General features: G+C 47.6%; 1 protein-coding gene across 3 annotated transcripts; it reads left to right on the forward strand.

The window, feature by feature from the left end:
- Window positions 1-5272: 5272 nt before the first annotated feature.
- arglu1a (arginine and glutamate rich 1a) lies at window positions 5273-17154 on the forward strand. Of its 3 annotated transcripts, none has more exons than XR_013936655.1 (5): window positions 5273-5791; window positions 9715-9783; window positions 10394-10619; window positions 11270-14356; window positions 15519-15583. XR_013936655.1 is itself a non-coding variant. In XM_080497976.1 (5 exons), exons 1-5 carry the CDS (start codon window positions 5481-5483, stop codon window positions 15681-15683), a joined length of 855 nt encoding a protein of 284 aa, XP_080354102.1. In that variant the 5' UTR covers window positions 5273-5480; the 3' UTR covers window positions 15684-17154. The 3 variants fall into 3 exon arrangements, 2 of the variants coding, with proteins under 2 accessions (XP_080354102.1, XP_080354103.1); XM_080497976.1 differs by having other exon boundaries at window positions 14273-14356; window positions 15519-17154; XM_080497977.1 differs by lacking the exon at window positions 9715-9783 and having other exon boundaries at window positions 14273-14356; window positions 15519-17154.
- Window positions 17155-17527: the final 373 nt, after the last annotated feature.

Genomic DNA, 17527 nt, shown 5'->3' on the forward strand with positions numbered 1-17527 from the left:
ACTTTTCAGAGTTCACACTTCATGCATCTTGAAATTGAATTGTACCCGTCCGACACTCCTCGCAGCTTTGATATATCGCTGATTTTTGTGTTTTCTACGTCAAATTCGGTCGAATTCAGAGCTTTTTCTTTAGTCTCTGCGGGTGAAAACTGCGATACTGTCGGTCCGTTTGCCCTGGAGGAAGATAGACTTGTGCTTTAGAGATGTGAGGTTATACACTAGAGCAGTGTTTTTCAACCACACTGGTGTTTCCGCGAGATAAAGTCAGGTGAGCCGTGGGAAATTATCCAATTTCACATTTATTTCTAAAAAAACATTTGCTCTCACAGCGACAGTGTGTTGCAGAGTAATCATGTATAAATACTCTTCGCCACTAGAGGGCAGCACATAACTTTGCCGGTGAAATGTAAAGTGACAGACGTCAGTGTGGTTCATCTCCACCTCCTGCTACCATCTTGTATCAAAGTACTGTGTCAGTGACAGTGATGGAGAAGTTTTTGAAAAGGAAGAATGTGAACCAGGATCTCAGCTCTTCATCCATCAGGTCCAGGTTTCACACTGAGGGAGTCACTATTACAAAAAGAAATCGGGAAATACTTTTTTTCTGTATTTATTTGATTCTTGTTGATAAAACTTTGGTGAGAATGACTTTATATTGTTAATAGAGGCTACAGAGTTTCACATTTTAACATTTTCAGGTGGTGGTGTGCCTCCAGATCTTTCCAAAGACAAAAGTGTGCCTTGGCTCAAAAAAGGTTGAAAAACACTGATCTCGAGTAGTTAGCAGTCCAGGCACTGCATGTAAGCAGGTGCAGATTATAATCCATAATCCGTCAGCGATTAGGAGCGTCGTACGATTGGATTTATTAGTGTGAGACGTTGAAGAGGCCGGTGGTTTTTGTCTGACTTTGCTCGGCCGGGATCCACTTTGCTCTGCGGATCAGAAACATGTGGAATAACGTTGAAATACAATAAGCGTGTGCTCATCTCGTTTCCTGCACGTCGAGTAAAGAAGCTCCAATCTGCTGAGGTGGTGGGGGTGGAGGAGGGGATGGGGGGGGGGGGGGGGGGGTTACTCACCCGTCTGTCAGTGTTCCTCTGTTAACTGAATTATTTTCACTGCAGGAGAGAATCAATCCGTCCTCATGATGAGATAATGCCGAGCAAACAAAAAAACACATAGAATCCTCAATACCAGGAAGTATTCAGCAGCGTGTTGGAAACACTTCAGTGTTCCCAGATTCTTTGGGCTGAAGTGTTTTAAGAAAACAATCTTTACAGACTTTTAACTTTCCATGTTAGCCGGTCCTGTACTGGAAGTCTGCAGCACATGTGGCTCTTTAGCGTTCCGAAAGGTATATTACAATACATTGTCGTCCGATTACTAGAAGTGTTTTTAACTTAATTTGCATAGCTGACTTATTTCCAAAAATATGCTCTTGCTAAAATGGAAAAAAAAAAAAAAAAAGTGAGAAGGAAAAACATCCAGATTGGCTGAAAACAAACAAAGAAACTGTGAAGAAAAGAGCAAAAACAGGGTTTTAAACTGTTAAGAAGGTTCATTTGACCTCGAAAAGGAAAAGAAACAAACAAACAAAAAATAAAACAACTCAACGAGCTGAATTAGTTCAAGGAGACTAATTAAAGTTAAAATGGACTAAAAATGAACACAACGCGAAAAGAGAAGTTTTTTTTCAGTGTTGTGAGGAGAGCGCTGTGGGGACGTGTTCAGTCCTGTAGATAGACTCCTCCTGGTTCAGTCCAGTAGATAGACGCATCCTGGTTTAGTCCAGTTGACAGACTCCTCCTGGTTCAGTCCAGTAGATAGACTCCTCCTGGTTCAGTCCAGTACATAGACTCCTCCTGGTTCAGTCCAGTACATAGACTCCTCCTGGTTCAGCCCAGTAGATAGACTCCTCCTGGTTCAATCCAGTACATAGACTCCTCCTGGTTCAGCCCAGTAGATGGACTCCTCCTGGTTCAATCCAGTAGATGGACCTCACCTGGTTCAGTCCGGTAGAACAGACTCCTCCTGGTTCAGTCCAGTACATAGACTCCTCCTGGTTCAGTCCAGCACAAAGACTCCTCCTGGTTCAGTCCAGTACATAGACTCCTCCTGGTTCAGTCCAGCACAAAGACTCCTCCTGGTTCAGTCCAGCACAAAGACTCCTCCTGGTTCAGTCCAGTAGATGGACTCTACCTGGTTCAGTCCAGTAGATTGACTCTACTTGGTTCAGTCCAGTAGATAGACTCCTCCTGGTCCAGTACATAGACTCATCCCAGCTCATAGAAATGTTCTATGTAATCCAGATGGTTGTGAGTTAAAGGTCTGGTTGTGATCTGCAGTTTCCCCGAACGGCACAGATCAGACCAGATCAGATCAGATCAGACCAGATCGTAGTTGTTTCTTCAAAGTTGTTTCTTCATCTGAACAGCTTCTCGATCCTCTCGATCCTCTCATTCACACATCCACCGCTTCTCCGATTCTGGAGTTCCTCTGGTTCTTCCCCATCGCCTCCGCGAAGAAAAACCCCCACTCTATTATTCATCAAAAGAAGCTCTAAGCAGCTCTGCCTCCAAAACAAGACGCGCCGATTCCTTTTAACTCGGACTTTGAAGGACCGTAAAAATACAACACACCTTGCAAAGAAAATCGATTGCGCGGCTTCAAGCGGTGCGAGGAACCAGACCCCCGTCCTCCATTCCTGGCGCCGACATCCCATCAGGTCCGTCGTCGCTTTGGAGGTACTTTGTATTTACATCCAACCCCCATCTTTCAACAAACTGTTTCTCTCCTCCGGTGTTTGTCGGAGCCACAGGTAACCGATTAGAAGGTACCTTCATGCTGTGACCTTTGGGGGATTGTGGTTCTCGTGGCTCTTTGAGTTGCGATGTTTGTTAAATATAGCGGTGCGGTTTATTTTGAGCGCTGCTCCTCTCGGGGGACGGTTATCACAATGGCCTCGTCTCACCAGAGAGGGACAACAATCGTTTCCTGCTGGATCGAGTCACTGAGCTGCTTTAAAAAAAAAGAACATTCTCTCCTTTCTTCCTCTGTTGGCGGTTTATCTGATGTTCTCGTCTCTGTATTTACAAGCTGGGTGAACTCTGACAGTGAATGACAGCAACGTTTCAAAAATGGACGCCGGCAGAGATGGACAGACGTCCACAGGAGGACCTGGAGCTGAGCGGGACGTCCAAATAGTCTTCACAGCTTGTCACTTTGCTTAATCAGCGGAAACAGACTGATCTGGGTGAACCGCGAGGAATCAGCTGATCTGGAGGTGAGACAGCATCATAGACCTATATAGACCGCCTAGACAAGTATAGATTATCATTGACCAGTTTAGACCAGTGTAACCCAGTGTATACCAGCATAAAGCAGTGTAGACCAGTGTAGACCAGTATAGACCAGTGTATACCAGTATTGAGCAGTGTAGACCAGTATATAGCAGTACAGAGTAGTGTAGACCAGTATAGAGCAGTGTAGGCCAGTATAGAGCAGTATAGAGTAGTGTAGACCAGTATATAGCAGTACAGAGTAGTATAGACCAGTATAGCGCAGTATAGACCAGTATATACCAGTATATACTAGTGTAGACCATTATAGACCAGTTTAGACCAATATATACTAGTGTAGACTAGTGTAGACCATTATAGACCAGCTTAGACCAGTATATACCAGTATATACTAGTGTAGACCAGTTTAGACCAGTATAGACCAATATATACTAGTGTAGACCACTATAGACCAGTTTAGACCAGTATATACCAATATATACTAGTGTAGACCATTATAGACCAGTTTAGACCAGTACAGACCAGTTTATACTAATATATACCAGTATAGACCACATTGTTTCTCTTTGTGAGGTTGTGTGTCGGTTTGGTTTCTCGTGGTTCTTTTTAAAGCCCAGCAGTCGTTCAGTGAAGTTACAGGTCGTGTGCTTGTTTAATAATCTACATAGAACTTTAAAAAGCGGATTATTTCTGGGGGGGGTTGAGCCAGAGATTTGCCTTTGAGCCAGAGATTTCAAAAAGGAGGAGATCGAAACACTTTCTTTTTCGGCAGCACCGACAGAATCAAGCCTCTAATCTTCTCTGACGGAGCTGCAGGACGACTTCAAAGAAAACATTCCCGGAGTTTATCGATCGGCGTCATGGAGTGGTGGGGGGGGGGGGGGAGGCGCGTGGAGACGGGAGAGGCTCATTCAGGTAAAAAAAAATTAAAACACACAACAACAACAAACCCAGAGGTATTTAAAGTCACGGGGAAAAAAAAAACGACAGGGAGGACATTTTCTTGTATAGATCGTTTTTACTGTCACGGTATCCATGGAGACCAACATTCTTCTTTAATTGATACGATTTAGATGCTCCGTCTATCTTTTATTGCAAAACTGTTTTTATTTTTACAAACTTGTGCAGATCATCAAGACATCCCCGTTAAGAAAAGACCAATAAAAGAAAATTTAAAAAAAAGTGATTTCTTTTTTTTTTTTTTAATAATGAGGATCCCCGAATTTTCAGTGGGGGTGTCAAGCCAGGTGACAAGCTGACCCCAGGTCTTGTTGGTCCAAAAACGTTGTTTTCAAAGTTTACTTTCCCAAATCCACCTTTTCTGCTGCATTCGGAATCTGCTGTGTCTGTGTGAGCTGCACTGGCTCCGCCCACACACGCCCATCTATGGGAAGAGGAGGAAGTACTTCCTCTCGTGGCGCCATGTGCCAGAGTAGAGCTGCCTGATTGTGGGAGGAGTCAAAGGGGAGGAGCCTAACTTGATTGTGATTGGCTAAATCCCCGATGACATTATATAGGGTTTGATTTCTGATTGGCTGCTTGGAGTAACACACTTTTAAAAAAACTGAAACAAGTCAGGAAGAGAGAGGATACACTTTCTTCACTTCTTGGGCATCATTCTGAGGTATTGGGATGCATATTACAGTTTTTTTTTTTATCATTAGAAAGTGAATTTTGCATAATATCCCCCTTTCAATAGTAGAACTAGAAATTAAATACAGAGGTTGATGGGAAAACAGGTGAATCTGGCGCACTACAATACAAATGTGCAATCTCAAAATGAAAGATGAATGGACATACAGTTCAATTAAACTTTATTTATATAGCGCCAAATACAGATACAATTTAAAAGTAATTAATGGGACACTCGCTCACTCACTCTTCAGCAGCAGGCTGTCACGTGGTTGCGTGACGTTCGGATTATTCCGAAGAGTTCCGGAAGAAGCCGAAAGCCGCAGTGGCTGATGGGAAAGCACAGACTCGACAAGCCGCCATCTTTCCTGTTAGCTCTCAATAACAAGCAGTTTCAGTTATTTTTCCCTCCTTCTACCGTCCCGAACCAGCAGCGCATGTGTTGACCGATCGGAGTTGATAGTTTGAAGCCAGCCGGCGGATCCCGCTCCCCCTCACAGACACAGACGCGCTCCCCGAGCCCCCCTCCCGCGTCAGATCCACCAACCATGGGCCGCTCCCGGAGCCGCAGCTCGTCCCGCTCCAAACACTCCAAGAGCAGCAAGCACAGCAAGAAGAGGAGCCGGTCCCGGTCCAGAGACCGGGAACACTCCAAGAAGAGGTCCAAGTCCCGGGAGTCCAAGAGGAACCGGCGCAGGGAGTCCCGCTCCCGGTCCCGGTCCGCCAGAGAGAGACCCGCATCTCCCCCGGAGCGCATCGACATCTTCGGCCGCACGCTGAGCAAGAGGAACGCCCTGGACGAGAAGCAGAGGAAGGAGGAGGAGGAGAGGAAGGTGGAGATGGAGAGGCAGCGGAAGATGTGAGTATTTCCCGAAAAATAAAAACCCCGAAGTTTAAAACGGCGACGAGGCTGCGGCATGCTAGGCTAACGGCTAGCTTAGCCGCTCTCTGCATGGGCTAGCTTTAGCACGGCTAATGCTACCCGGGGGATGCGGCTGACGTCGGCTGGCGGTGGCCGCACGGCACGGACCGGCTCACCTGTGTGCACCTGAGGGGAGGGGGCAGAGGTGGACCACTCACCACAGATCCAGCTGTGCTCAGTGGTCCCTCGCAGCTCCCCGCCTCGGGACCCACAGGTGAGGTAGCCTCACCTGGGCTCACACCAGCTGGAGCACAGGTGAACCTCAGCCTGTCAGGTGCACAGGCCGGGGGCTGGATCACCTGTTCAGGCGCCCAAAAAGTTGTGGGTTAAAGCAAACACTCGGTATTAAATCTCGTGTTCGTCCTGGAGCCCTGATGCGCTTAACCTTTTGACCTCGCATCCGCCAAGACCAGGGGTGTCAAACTCCAGCCCTGCACGATTTGCAGGTCTCCCTGCTTCCACACAGCTGATTGCAATGAGCAGCTTGTTACCTAGCTTTGTGTTGACCGTGGTGATGAACCATCAGGACATTCAGGGGAGGGAGACGTGGAAAACATGCAGGGCTGCGGCCCTCGAGGGCCGGAGTTTGACACCCCTGACCAGGAGCGTCGTAACGTCTGTGTAGTCACCGCTTCACCGTTTGCCCTCCAGTTAAACGGCTTCATCCTGAAAATTTCCACATGTGATGCAGTCCAGACAACCTGTTGGTGCTCAGCAGGTGTTATCAGGCGTCACCTGCGATCCCAAAGACTTCCATTTGTGTCTTTTTCACACGTCACAGGATCATCCAGCAGACTAGCTTTGGTTTTGGGCCTTATGTTTGACGCCCTGCTTCACACACATGATCACTAGCTTTTCTCAACTGTGTGTTAGTGTTATTATTACAAATTAACATAAAGATTCTGTTATGACGGTGTTAATCTGCACTCGCCCCTATGGATTAGTTCACTTCGGCTTCTGAGAACTTTTTCAAACTCCACTTTTCTTCTGTTCTCTGCTGCTGTTGTCTCACTGTGGGTCAGGTCATTTGTGTTGATTCAGGATAAATGTAGGCTGAGCCATTCACCTGCAGAAAGGAACGTTTTGAAATCGGTTTGCAGCTCGAGCAGAGCATTGAGAGACTGTAATAAAAAATAATGCATATAAAACAGAGAAACTGCGTACAGACTGAACGGGGATTGACAGATGTGCAGGCTTTATGAATGGCTGCTGCTGTTTGGCTCATGTTGGACTGTCGGGTTAAACCCATCAGCCAGAGGACAAAACCCACTATTGTTTATTCCAGGGGTGCCCACACTTTTTCAGCCTGCAAGCTACTTATGAAACGACCAAGTCAAAGTGATCCACCCACTACAAAAATGCAAAACATATATTTATTTTCAAATATATTGAGGATTCTTTATATGTACAATGTATAAAGATGGACCTTGCAAAACCGTATGAGCCAATATTGTGCAACACGACATAATTAACTATGAACATTCTTTGTAATTACCTGAGTTTACTCTGATTACCTTCTTTGGTATTGCGACGGTCGACTGGCAGACGAGACAAACGCACTTCGAAAAGGACATTGTGAAAAAAAGTGCACCTCCCATTCCTCATGAAAGTGACACGTCTTCGTCTTCTCACTTGGTCCGGCCCCCCCCACTCGTTTTTGCGGTAACTCGCTGACTAGCTTGTTAGCTTTGCCACACTTAGCGTCCTTGTTTGCGCGTGTGCGGTGACCTGAAGGTCAGAAAAACTCAGCCATCATCTGACGCTGCGTTCGATTGTATTCGTAATTCGGAAAGGTAAATTATTTCATTACACCAGCGTCTATTTTTTTCTAATGTCATGCGATCTACTATTACTACCTTTGCGATCGACTGGTAGATCGCCATCGACGTATTGAGCACCTCTGGTTTATACTATATTGAAGAAAGATGAACTGAAACAAATCCTGTTTTAATCCGATTCCCAGCAGAAGTCTGCAGTGTTCAGGGTCTCTGCTCGTGAAATGTTCTCGTATCGATGTGAGGAATCAAGCCACGTTGTGTGTAGAGGACAGGAATATTAGCAGCAGTAAATTAAAACGGGGAGCATTTTGTTTTCCTTCCTGTTTTCGGCGTGAAATGGTGTCCGATTGTGGCGGTTTCAGTTTGTCGTGGTGCGTGAAGGTGTCCCACCTCTTCTCCAATATGGCGTCTATTAAAATCCTTCGTTGTTGACTGTTTACTACCCTGGTGTGTAATTGAACACTGGAGTCATGGTGGGGTTCTGGTGAGATTCAGGGTTTTCCTTGTTCCGCTTGTTGGTTTGACGGAATTGTCCTGAAACGTCCCAGAGAGCCCCGTGTGTGTGTGGGGGGGGGGGGGGGACACCTGACACAGGAGCTGCTGTCCCACACCTGCCGTCTCAAGTGGCCTCTTCTTACCTCCACAGATTAATATCCAACGGAGCACTTAGCAGGCATAGAGATGTAAATATGAAGACACAGGGACCCGGGGGGGGGGGGACTGGTGGCGGTCTCCAGTTCCCAGAGGCTGACAGGATGAAATCAGACCCGTGGAGGGTAGGGAGGGTAGGGAGAGTTCTACAGTGTGCCAGCAGCCATGTGACGGCTCGGTTCAGGTAGGGCCAGCAGCCCAGAGCAAGGAACCAAACGTTTACAGTTGTTTTAAGCAGGTAAAGCGACACCGTCACTTGCTTTTTTGTTGTTGTTGCCGCACAGCAGAAAATCTTTGGACGGTCGACTCAAATAAGTGGGATTCCACTTGAGTTTATAACCGACACTCCTTCCTTTTGTTTGACATTTGGAGAGGAAGTGACGACTGAAACGCTTTCATGAAATGCTTCGCGGCTGAAACCAGCTGACGCTATGGAGGTGTAGCTTTCGCTTCTGAAACGACACGGAATCAGTACCGTTACTCAACAGTACCAATGTTCTGCTCTTATGTGCATTTATGATAAATGTTAGTAAAAAAAAATTCAAAATATATAAACTAGCAAATATATCAGAACAACGGCCAGCTGGTTTTATTGTAACATCACAGGTGTTTCACACATTTTCTACAGTGTTTTTCTTCTTCAAAATGCACAAATTCAAACCCAGCTTCAGTAACTCCTGTTTCATTTCCCCTCTGGAAACGTTGTGAAACTGGAGAAAACTCTAGACCAGGGGTGTCCAACATGAGGCCCGGGGGCCAGAAGCGGCCCGCCAGAGGATCTAATCCGACCTGTCATGTGATTTATATATATATATATATATATATTAAAAAAAATTTTTAAAGTATAAATATGAAAACTGACAGAGGCTGATCTAAAAACACTAGATTGACAAAAATGACATTGAAAACCACCCTTGGTCAGAATTAATTCACGCAATCTGTGGAGGTCACATGACGCAACACCTTTCACAATAAAGGTGTCCAATTTATGTGAAGTGATACTTTAGACATGTAAACTCAAAAGAAATTTCCAGATGATGACAAATTGTTTTAATCCTGAATAAAAAATACGATATCCAGATACAGATATTGTGGTTGTTTTTGCAAATATAATATCTTTAATAATATTAACTTTAATATGTACATTTCAGAATAGACTGTCAAATTCCTGCAGTTACAAAAGGATCAAAAGAAGGAAAGACTTTGACATTTGTCCATATCTGCAGTTTGATATGTTACGTTTGACTTGTTGGGCCTCCAGAGGTCAGATCAGGTTGATGTGGCCCCTCACCTGAAATCAGTTTGACCCCCCTGATCTACAGCATAATCAGGCACCTTAAATTATTGTGATAATTTTTTTGACTGGGGTCTTGTTTCTCTTTATTTCTTTATTTTTTTTAATAAAGATTTCTTGTAATCCAATTTGAACAGAGTTCAGAACTCAACATCCATCAGTCCATTTTCTATACCGCCGGACCCAGAAGAACGCAGGAAAACCAGGTAAACGCCACACAGAGACGTATTGAAGGACCTTCTGATCACCTAGTAAACTTGTTGATAGACGGAGAGAAATAATCTAAACATGGATTCTACCAAAAACATTCTGGATGAGAATAAACAAGGAAACACGACAAAGTGCAAAACAGTCCAAAATCAGTTTCTGATCCAAAAAACACGATATAATAAAAGAAGGAGTGACATCAGGTAACGGCTGTACACGGAGCGGAAGTTAAAATAGCTCCACAAACGCGGAGAAACTCGGAAGTTTAGAGATCGTCGGTGCGCCGCTCACGTCCGCCCTTGGCGGGAGTCATTTGCTGGTAACCGTGGCGACCGTGGCGGCGCTCCAGGTAATGCTAATTGCCATTAGCATTACCATAGCTGCAGTTTAACATGTTACGTTTGATCTGTTGGGCCTCCAGAGGTCAGATCAGGGTGGATGTGGCCCCTCAACTAAAATTAGTTTGACACCCCTGCATCTAGCGCTTAACCGGGAGTTTCCTCAGATTAGAAGTGTCGCTTCCGTCTCCTCCGCGAATAAAAGTGTGTGAATCGTCTCCGACGTGTTGCCTGACGGAAGCGTCGTCTCTCCCCCTCCCCCCCCCCGCAGCCGGCAGCAGGAGATCGAGGAGAAGCTGATCGAGGAGGAGACGGCCCGGCGGGTGGAGGAGCTGGTGGCCAAGCGCGTGGAGGAGGAGCTGGAGAAGCGCAAGGACGAGATCGAGCGGGAGGTGCTGCGGCGGGTGGAGGAGGCCAAGCGCATCATGGAGCGGCAGCTGCTGGAGGAGCTGGAGAGGCAGCGGCAGGCCGAGCTGGCGGCCCAGAAGGCCAGAGAGGTAACGCTCGGTCGTTTGGAACGCAGCCCCCTCCCTTTACCCCCCTCCACCCCCCCACCCCCCCTCCTCCTCCTCCTCCCCCCACTCTGACCGCGGAGGTCTACCTGCCATGGCACAAGTCTTAACGGGGGGGGCCTCTAGAGGAGGAGCCAGCATGACCACACACACACACACACATTAACACACACCTGTTCACACTGTCAACAGACTTTCTTAGAACCGCCGTCTGTCTCCGCCTCGTCCGCACTAGCCAGCCGTTGCCATGGCAACCAGGCCCCAAGATGCTGCTCCCGCCTTTAGACTTGACGGGGCCACCCGCACACCTTTTTTTTTTTTTTTTTTTTTTTTTTACACAACATTGGACTTCCTGTATTTTCAAATAAAAAAAAAAACCCCGTCCAGAATTCCCTGCGTTTCGTCAGGTTGTCTACAGACGTAAACTTTACGCTTAATCCTCGAAAGAAAAATCTACATTTTCTCTTTGAAGATTGTCCACTAATCAAAGATTGAACTGCTTTGATAAAACTCTTTGATCTTTACAACTGTAAACGTCACTGTCATGGCTGATGCCTTCTAACGCAGCAGAACCAGTCTTTTTTTTTTTTTTTTTTTAGGCCCGTAGTTAATGATGTATCTCACATTTCTTCAAGGTTCCATACCGTTTACATAAATCCAGATGAATCTGCTGACGCATCACAACGTTTATGCCACTTCAGCCCAGGACCAAGTTCAGGAAAAATGGGAATTCTCAGTGTCCCAGAACTTGTGACGAGACTTGGAATGTTCAGACCGACCCGGGTCGCTCACTCTTCTCGGCCTGCTGCTCAGACTTTTGCCATGGCCGGTCTTCATTCTTTTCATCGTTTTCCAACTGGTTCACCTTCAGTTTTGTAAATATTTCCATGATTGTCTTCAATAAAGTTTTTTTTTTTTTTTTACATTTCTTTCTGTGACACGTTTTATAGTCTGTCGATCAGCTTCCGTATTGAAGCTTTTCACACCATGTGAAGGTCTTTCTGGGTTTTTTTTAGCAGCTTCGCCAGAGATCAGGGGCCTATGCTACGACCCGTGATCAACATACCCAGGGTATCTCTGCTGGCTGGGTTTGACTCACCCAGACACACACGATACTGATCAGAAGAACACGACGCAGGTTATCACCTCGTTGGTTCAACTATTCTCTGAGAACATGAAGAATCAAAACGCATCCAAAGCCAGAACTTTCCTGACTCGTTTATACGTGACTTTGTGAGATTATTCGATATTAATTCATCGCACAATATAAACACTCTGATCGCTCAATTTCACTTTATTGCAGCAAGAAACGCGTCGGGCTGAGCTGAGCTTCTCCCGCTGCTCTTCTTTTAGCTTAGATTGTCTATCAAGTGGTCTTGAGGCTGTTTCCCCCCGTGTGTGTGTGTGTTTTGGAATATTAGTTCTTCACCGCAACATGTGTAGTTGTACGTTCCATATATTCATGTTTCTGCAGTTCTTGTCAGCGTGAGCATTATTATTAGGGACCTCTCAGGTCACTCTTAGGTCACCACTGGCCAATCAGTACCTACTGGCGAAATTCTATATTGTTTTTGTTATGTTTTTTCTTATTATTATTATTTTATGGGACTCCTGATGCGTCAATCGACTCAGATTTGACCCCCTAAACACCAAATTTGGCACACTCGTCAAAACTGGGGAAAAATGTTATTTAAAATCTAAAAGAAAATCCCCACAAAGTCCAAAAATGGCTCTCTAGCACCACCTAGAAAATTTTAACCGCCCGCCACGGTCCGAAGGAATGTCGTAGAGAGATAAAACGAACGTCCATTTGTTCGTCTCGTTGGGATCTACAACTCACGCGCTCTAACTTTTGACCTGACTCCAACAGGAAGTCCGCTATTTGCCTTTCAAAGTAAGATTTTTGCCCCCCAAAAAAGCCCAAACTGCAAATCTAACTATTTATTATTGGATTCATTATTCCAGATCAACCCTCGTGGAGCCAAAATAGACTTGGAACACGTCTTATTGGGTAGTTTTCCAAGAGGTTTGATCTTGATTTGGAGGCGGAGCTTTACACTCGCTTTGATCTCATAGAGAGAAAGTCACCAGGGCGACTTTATCCCTGGGAGAAGTTGGAAGTTCTCTGGATAAGAGACGATCCAGTGTCGTAGCGCAGGCCCCGGGTCGGTACAGGTTCAGGAGGTCATGGACCTCGACATTGAACGTTGCTTCCTCACAAAAAAACTGATCCTGAGAGACACGTACCCCATTTCCCATTCAAATGCTGCGATTGATGGTCGGGGGGGGGCGGGGCTTTGCAGGAGATTGTGGGTACTCCAGACCTTGCCCACGCGCATTTTTGCAGACGGAGGAAACTGGCGGCGCAGACGAATTGACGCCGGACCCATGTCACACATTTTAATGTCGTCACACTTGCCCATAAACAGCCAAGGTACCGTGTTCTCCGTCGGGAGGTCGGCTCCTCCGCCTCCTCACTTCCTGTCGCTGCCGCAGAGCGCGGCGTCCTCCCGTAGCCCCGTCCACACCAGGACTGAGGAGTAGGGTGTAGCTCAGTCTGGTGATGGTTCGAGGGTGGAGGGGGGGCGGGGGGGGGGGGGGGGGGGGGGGACGGTGACCTGTGACCTCACGCTTCCACGTTCCACGACCCCGACCCGGCTGAGAAAGTGTTCTGTACTCACCACTTGCTTCTCCTCTAGGCCTGCAGCTGCTCACCGTAACGTTGTTTTCCCCCCCTCGACATCATTGTGCTGTTTTGTTGTGTTGACTTTGGAAACCCCCCCTCCACCCCCCCCCCCCCTCCACCCCACCCCACCCCCACCCTCCTAAACTAGCTGCTGGCCCTGCAGCCTCTCAGCTCGTGTCGACCCGTGTCCTGTACTGTAAGTGTACCGTGGTCGGGTTGGTGCTCGAGCCGCACACACACACACATGCATACACACACACACACACACACACACCGTACATACACACACACACACACACACGTGAAGCAGAGCCCGCCGGCCCGGAGCTGCTCTGTCTGCAGGGGCCGCAGTCCGGACCAGACTGTACATATTCAACCCTTTAATGCCGAATGCTTTCACCAGTTGTGTAGGTACACAGGCAAGGAAATGCGTAGGTATTCGTGCATTGGTGAGCCAAAACTATTCCCTCTTTTATTTGTATGCTTCTCTCTCTCCCTCTCTCTCTCACTCTCTCACTCTCTCTCTTGTTTATAATGTTAAAAAGCTGTATTTTCTTCTAGACTGTACTGTCTGTCATACCTCTGTCTCCTCTTGATGAGTGTGATTTGATGAGTGTGTCTCTCACAGTAAGTGCCGGCGGTGTGGTTTAGCCTGTAAAGTTCTCTGCGAGGGAATAACCAGCAGTAGAGGGAGAGTTTTTTTTTTTTTTTTTTCTTTCTGCCTCTTTTAAACGTATTTTAGTTTAAACCAAGTCGAGACCGCAGAGAAACGACCTTCTGTATGCCGTGTGCGTTAGCTGGTGGTGAATTCTCATGCGTGTGAGAGTGTGTGCGATTATGTATGAGTGTGTGTGTGTTTGTGTGCGTGTGTGTGTGTGCGTGTGTGTGTGTGCACGTTCCAGTGCTTTTTGGCCTGTTTGTGCGCTAACATGGCACCATGTCACCCCTCTAGGAGGAAGAAAAGTCAAAGCGGGAGGAGCTGGAAAAAATCCTGGAAGAGAATAACCGCAAGATCGCCGAGGCTCAGGCCAAACTGGTACGACCCGGCGCTCCACTTCCTGGTTTTTTTTTTTTTTTACTAAAATCACACGTCCGCAGGATCCGTCAATTTCCCGCCTCCCATTTATTGCCTATTGCCGCTTACCCACTAGTTCCACGTCGTCGTTAGTACCGGGTACTTTTGTGACTCTTCCTCTGCCGGGGTTCCAGGCGAGTCCACAATGTGACGTCGGCAGAGGGCAAGCTGCTGATTGGCCGGCGCCTCACGACACAGAAACGCTCACAAGCAAAGAGATCTGTCAAACTCATTATAGTTGAGGGGCCACATCCACCTGATCTGACCTCTGGAGGCCCAACAAGTCAAACGTAACATGTCAAACTGCAGATATGGACAAATGTCAAAGTCTTTCCTTCTTTTGATCCTTTTGTAACTGCAAGAATTTGACAGTCTATTCTGAAATTTACATATTAAAGGAAATCAGATATTATATTTGCAAAAAAAACCCTCAGTCACCTGTATCTGGATATTGTATTTTTATTCAGGATTAAATCAATTTGTCATCATCTGGAAATTCTTTTGAGTTTACATGTCTAAAGTATCACTTCACATAAATTGGACATGTTGCAAGAATGGTCGGTACCTTTATTGTGAAAGGTGTTGTGTCATGTGACCCCCACAGACTGCATTAATTAATTCTGACCAAGGGCGGTTTTGAATGTCATTTTTGCCAATCGAGTGTTTTTTGATCAGCCTCTGTCAGTTTTCATTTTTATAGTTTAAAAATAAAAATAAAAAGTCACATGGCGGCCGGATTAGATCCTCTGGTGGGCCGCTTCTGGCCCCCAGGCCTCATGTTGGACACCCCTGGATTAACCAGTTTCTTTCACGGCAGACGTTAAAAACACGTCCCGGCGAACGCCGTCTAACCACGTTTCCCGTTAAGTTATAAAGTATCGTGCCGTTTTGATTGGCTGCTGCTAATGGCTGGTAGCAAGAGTCACCAGTTAACAGCGGCACCAGTCAAGCCGAAACACCGGGCAGTGAACTCCAACTCCAGCCATTTAAAGACCTAAAGCGGCTCCGTGAAGCTTTTACCTTTCCCACCTGTGACATGTTTGCTTCAGATCCAGCAAACTGAGGAAGCATGTCGCTGGTGGTTCTGACCTCTGACCTCTGACGTTGTGTTTGCCGCCCGCAGGCCGAGGATCAGTTGCGTATCGTGGAGGAGCAGAGAAAGATCCACGAGGAGCGCATGAAGCTGGAGCAGGACCGTCAGAAGCAGCAGAAGGAGGAGCAGAAAATCATCCTGGGAAAAGGGAAGTCCCGGCCCAAGCTCTCCTTCTCGCTCAAGGCCACCGAGTGACCGAGGCCGCTCCCGCTCCCGCCCCCGCCCCCGCCCCGTCCTCCACCGCCCCCTTGCGTCCCGCCCCGCCTTCGGCTCCTCCCGCTCCTCATCCAGCCCCGCTCCTCCTCCTGGAACGCTCGCTTCGTTTTGGAAGTGCTGAAGGACGGTTGACGGGAAAAGGGGGACGACCCGGGGTGTGCTGACTCACTCATGCCCCGTGAAGACTCCGTGAAGACCTGCGTTGTCCCTCCCGGTCTGGACGAGGAGGCGGCGCCTCCGCTGCCGCCACCCCCACTCCCACTCCCCCGCCTCACATGACTCTTGTTTTTTGTTTTGTTTCGTTTAATTTTTTTCTTTGGTTTGATTTTAACTTTTAGGGAACTCGAACTGATGTAGAAAGCTAACTGCCCCTCCTCCAGTCTTAACATGTGACGGCGGCCGTGTCCTCTGGCGTGTCCACGGCCTGCAGGCGTCCGGCTGTCCTCTCGCATGACTCATTGTGACTCCATGCATCAGCTCACGGGCAGTTTGGGGGCTAGGGTGGGTGCAGGCTTTTCCCCGTTTCACTCATGGAGCGGCTGTCAGAGAGCAGCGACCTCCATCCTTGCAGTTCAGAACAGCAGGGGAACCGGAGTGCCGACCCGCTCCTGGGGAACCGGAGTGCGGAATCGCTCCTGGGGAACCGGAGTGCCGACCCGCTCCTGGCGAACCGGAGTGCCGACCCGCTCCTGGCGAACCGGAGTGCCGACCCGCTCCTGGCGAACCGGAGTGCCGACCCGCTCCAGGGGAACCGGAGTGCCGACCCGCTCCAGGGGAACCGGAGTGCCGACCCGCTCCTGGCGAACCGGAGTGCCGACCCGCTCCTGGCGAACCGGAGCGAGTGCCGACTCCCAAGCTGCCCGTGACCTCAGACCCTCCAGGCAGTGATGAGGGGGGGCAGCAGGGCGTGTCCTGTATGATGTGATGTTACTAGGCTTTGCTGTGATGTGCTGATCCAACCCCTCTCCCCCCCCTCCCCCCACCCCCCGGTCCCCCCTCCTGCTCCTCCTCCTCTGCTCGGTTCAGATTGACAGACAGGAAGTGTCCATGAATCCCGCAGCCTCGTTTTATTCCACGTTAGTTTCGAGCGGTCCTCCCCCTCGGGGGCTCATGTTTTAGTAATTTAACTCGGGCAAGGCGCCTCCCTTGGTAAGTGTCGGTTCGTAGAGGATGCACAAGTTCAGGTAAGACGAGGTCCAAGGTCAGCGTGAGTGTATGAGAGTGTGTGTGTGTGTGTGTGTGTGTGAGAGAGAGAGAGAGAGAGTGTGTGTGTGAGTGTGTGTGTGAGCGGCAGGCTGACCTCACCTGGCTGTAACAACATTTTGTTATGTGGGTTTTCTTTTTTGTTTTTTGTTTTTTTTTGTTTTTTTAAATCATCTTGTAATTTCCCCCCTCCCCCCAAACTGATAGTCAAGGGACTGAACAGATGAATAAATCCATTGAATGCCGACACCGCCCGCCAGTGACACTCTTTAATTCATCCAACGACGGTACAGTTTCCGAGATCTTTTCTCTACACGTTGAACTTCCCAGTTACACAGATCCCTTCTGGAACCCGAGGGCGACAGGAGCGCAACTGGGAACTGTGGAAATAGAATAGACTATATAATTTGATTAAAAAAAAATCTATACACTTGTAAATACAGGGGGGAATTCAGTGGCTTTAATATTTATATTTTCAGTGCATTTCACCAACTTCTCAAAAAAACGACACGCGTGAATTGCGCGCAGTCGTCCAGGGAACAAACGATAAGATTTTGGGACGTTAACGGCGAAACGTATCTGAATAAATCCACAAAAAAATGGGGGGAAATGATCATACA

Source organism: Blennius ocellaris (genome assembly GCF_963422515.1).
Source record: "Blennius ocellaris genome assembly, chromosome: 6".
Classification (NCBI taxonomy): domain Eukaryota; kingdom Metazoa; phylum Chordata; class Actinopteri; order Blenniiformes; family Blenniidae; genus Blennius; species Blennius ocellaris.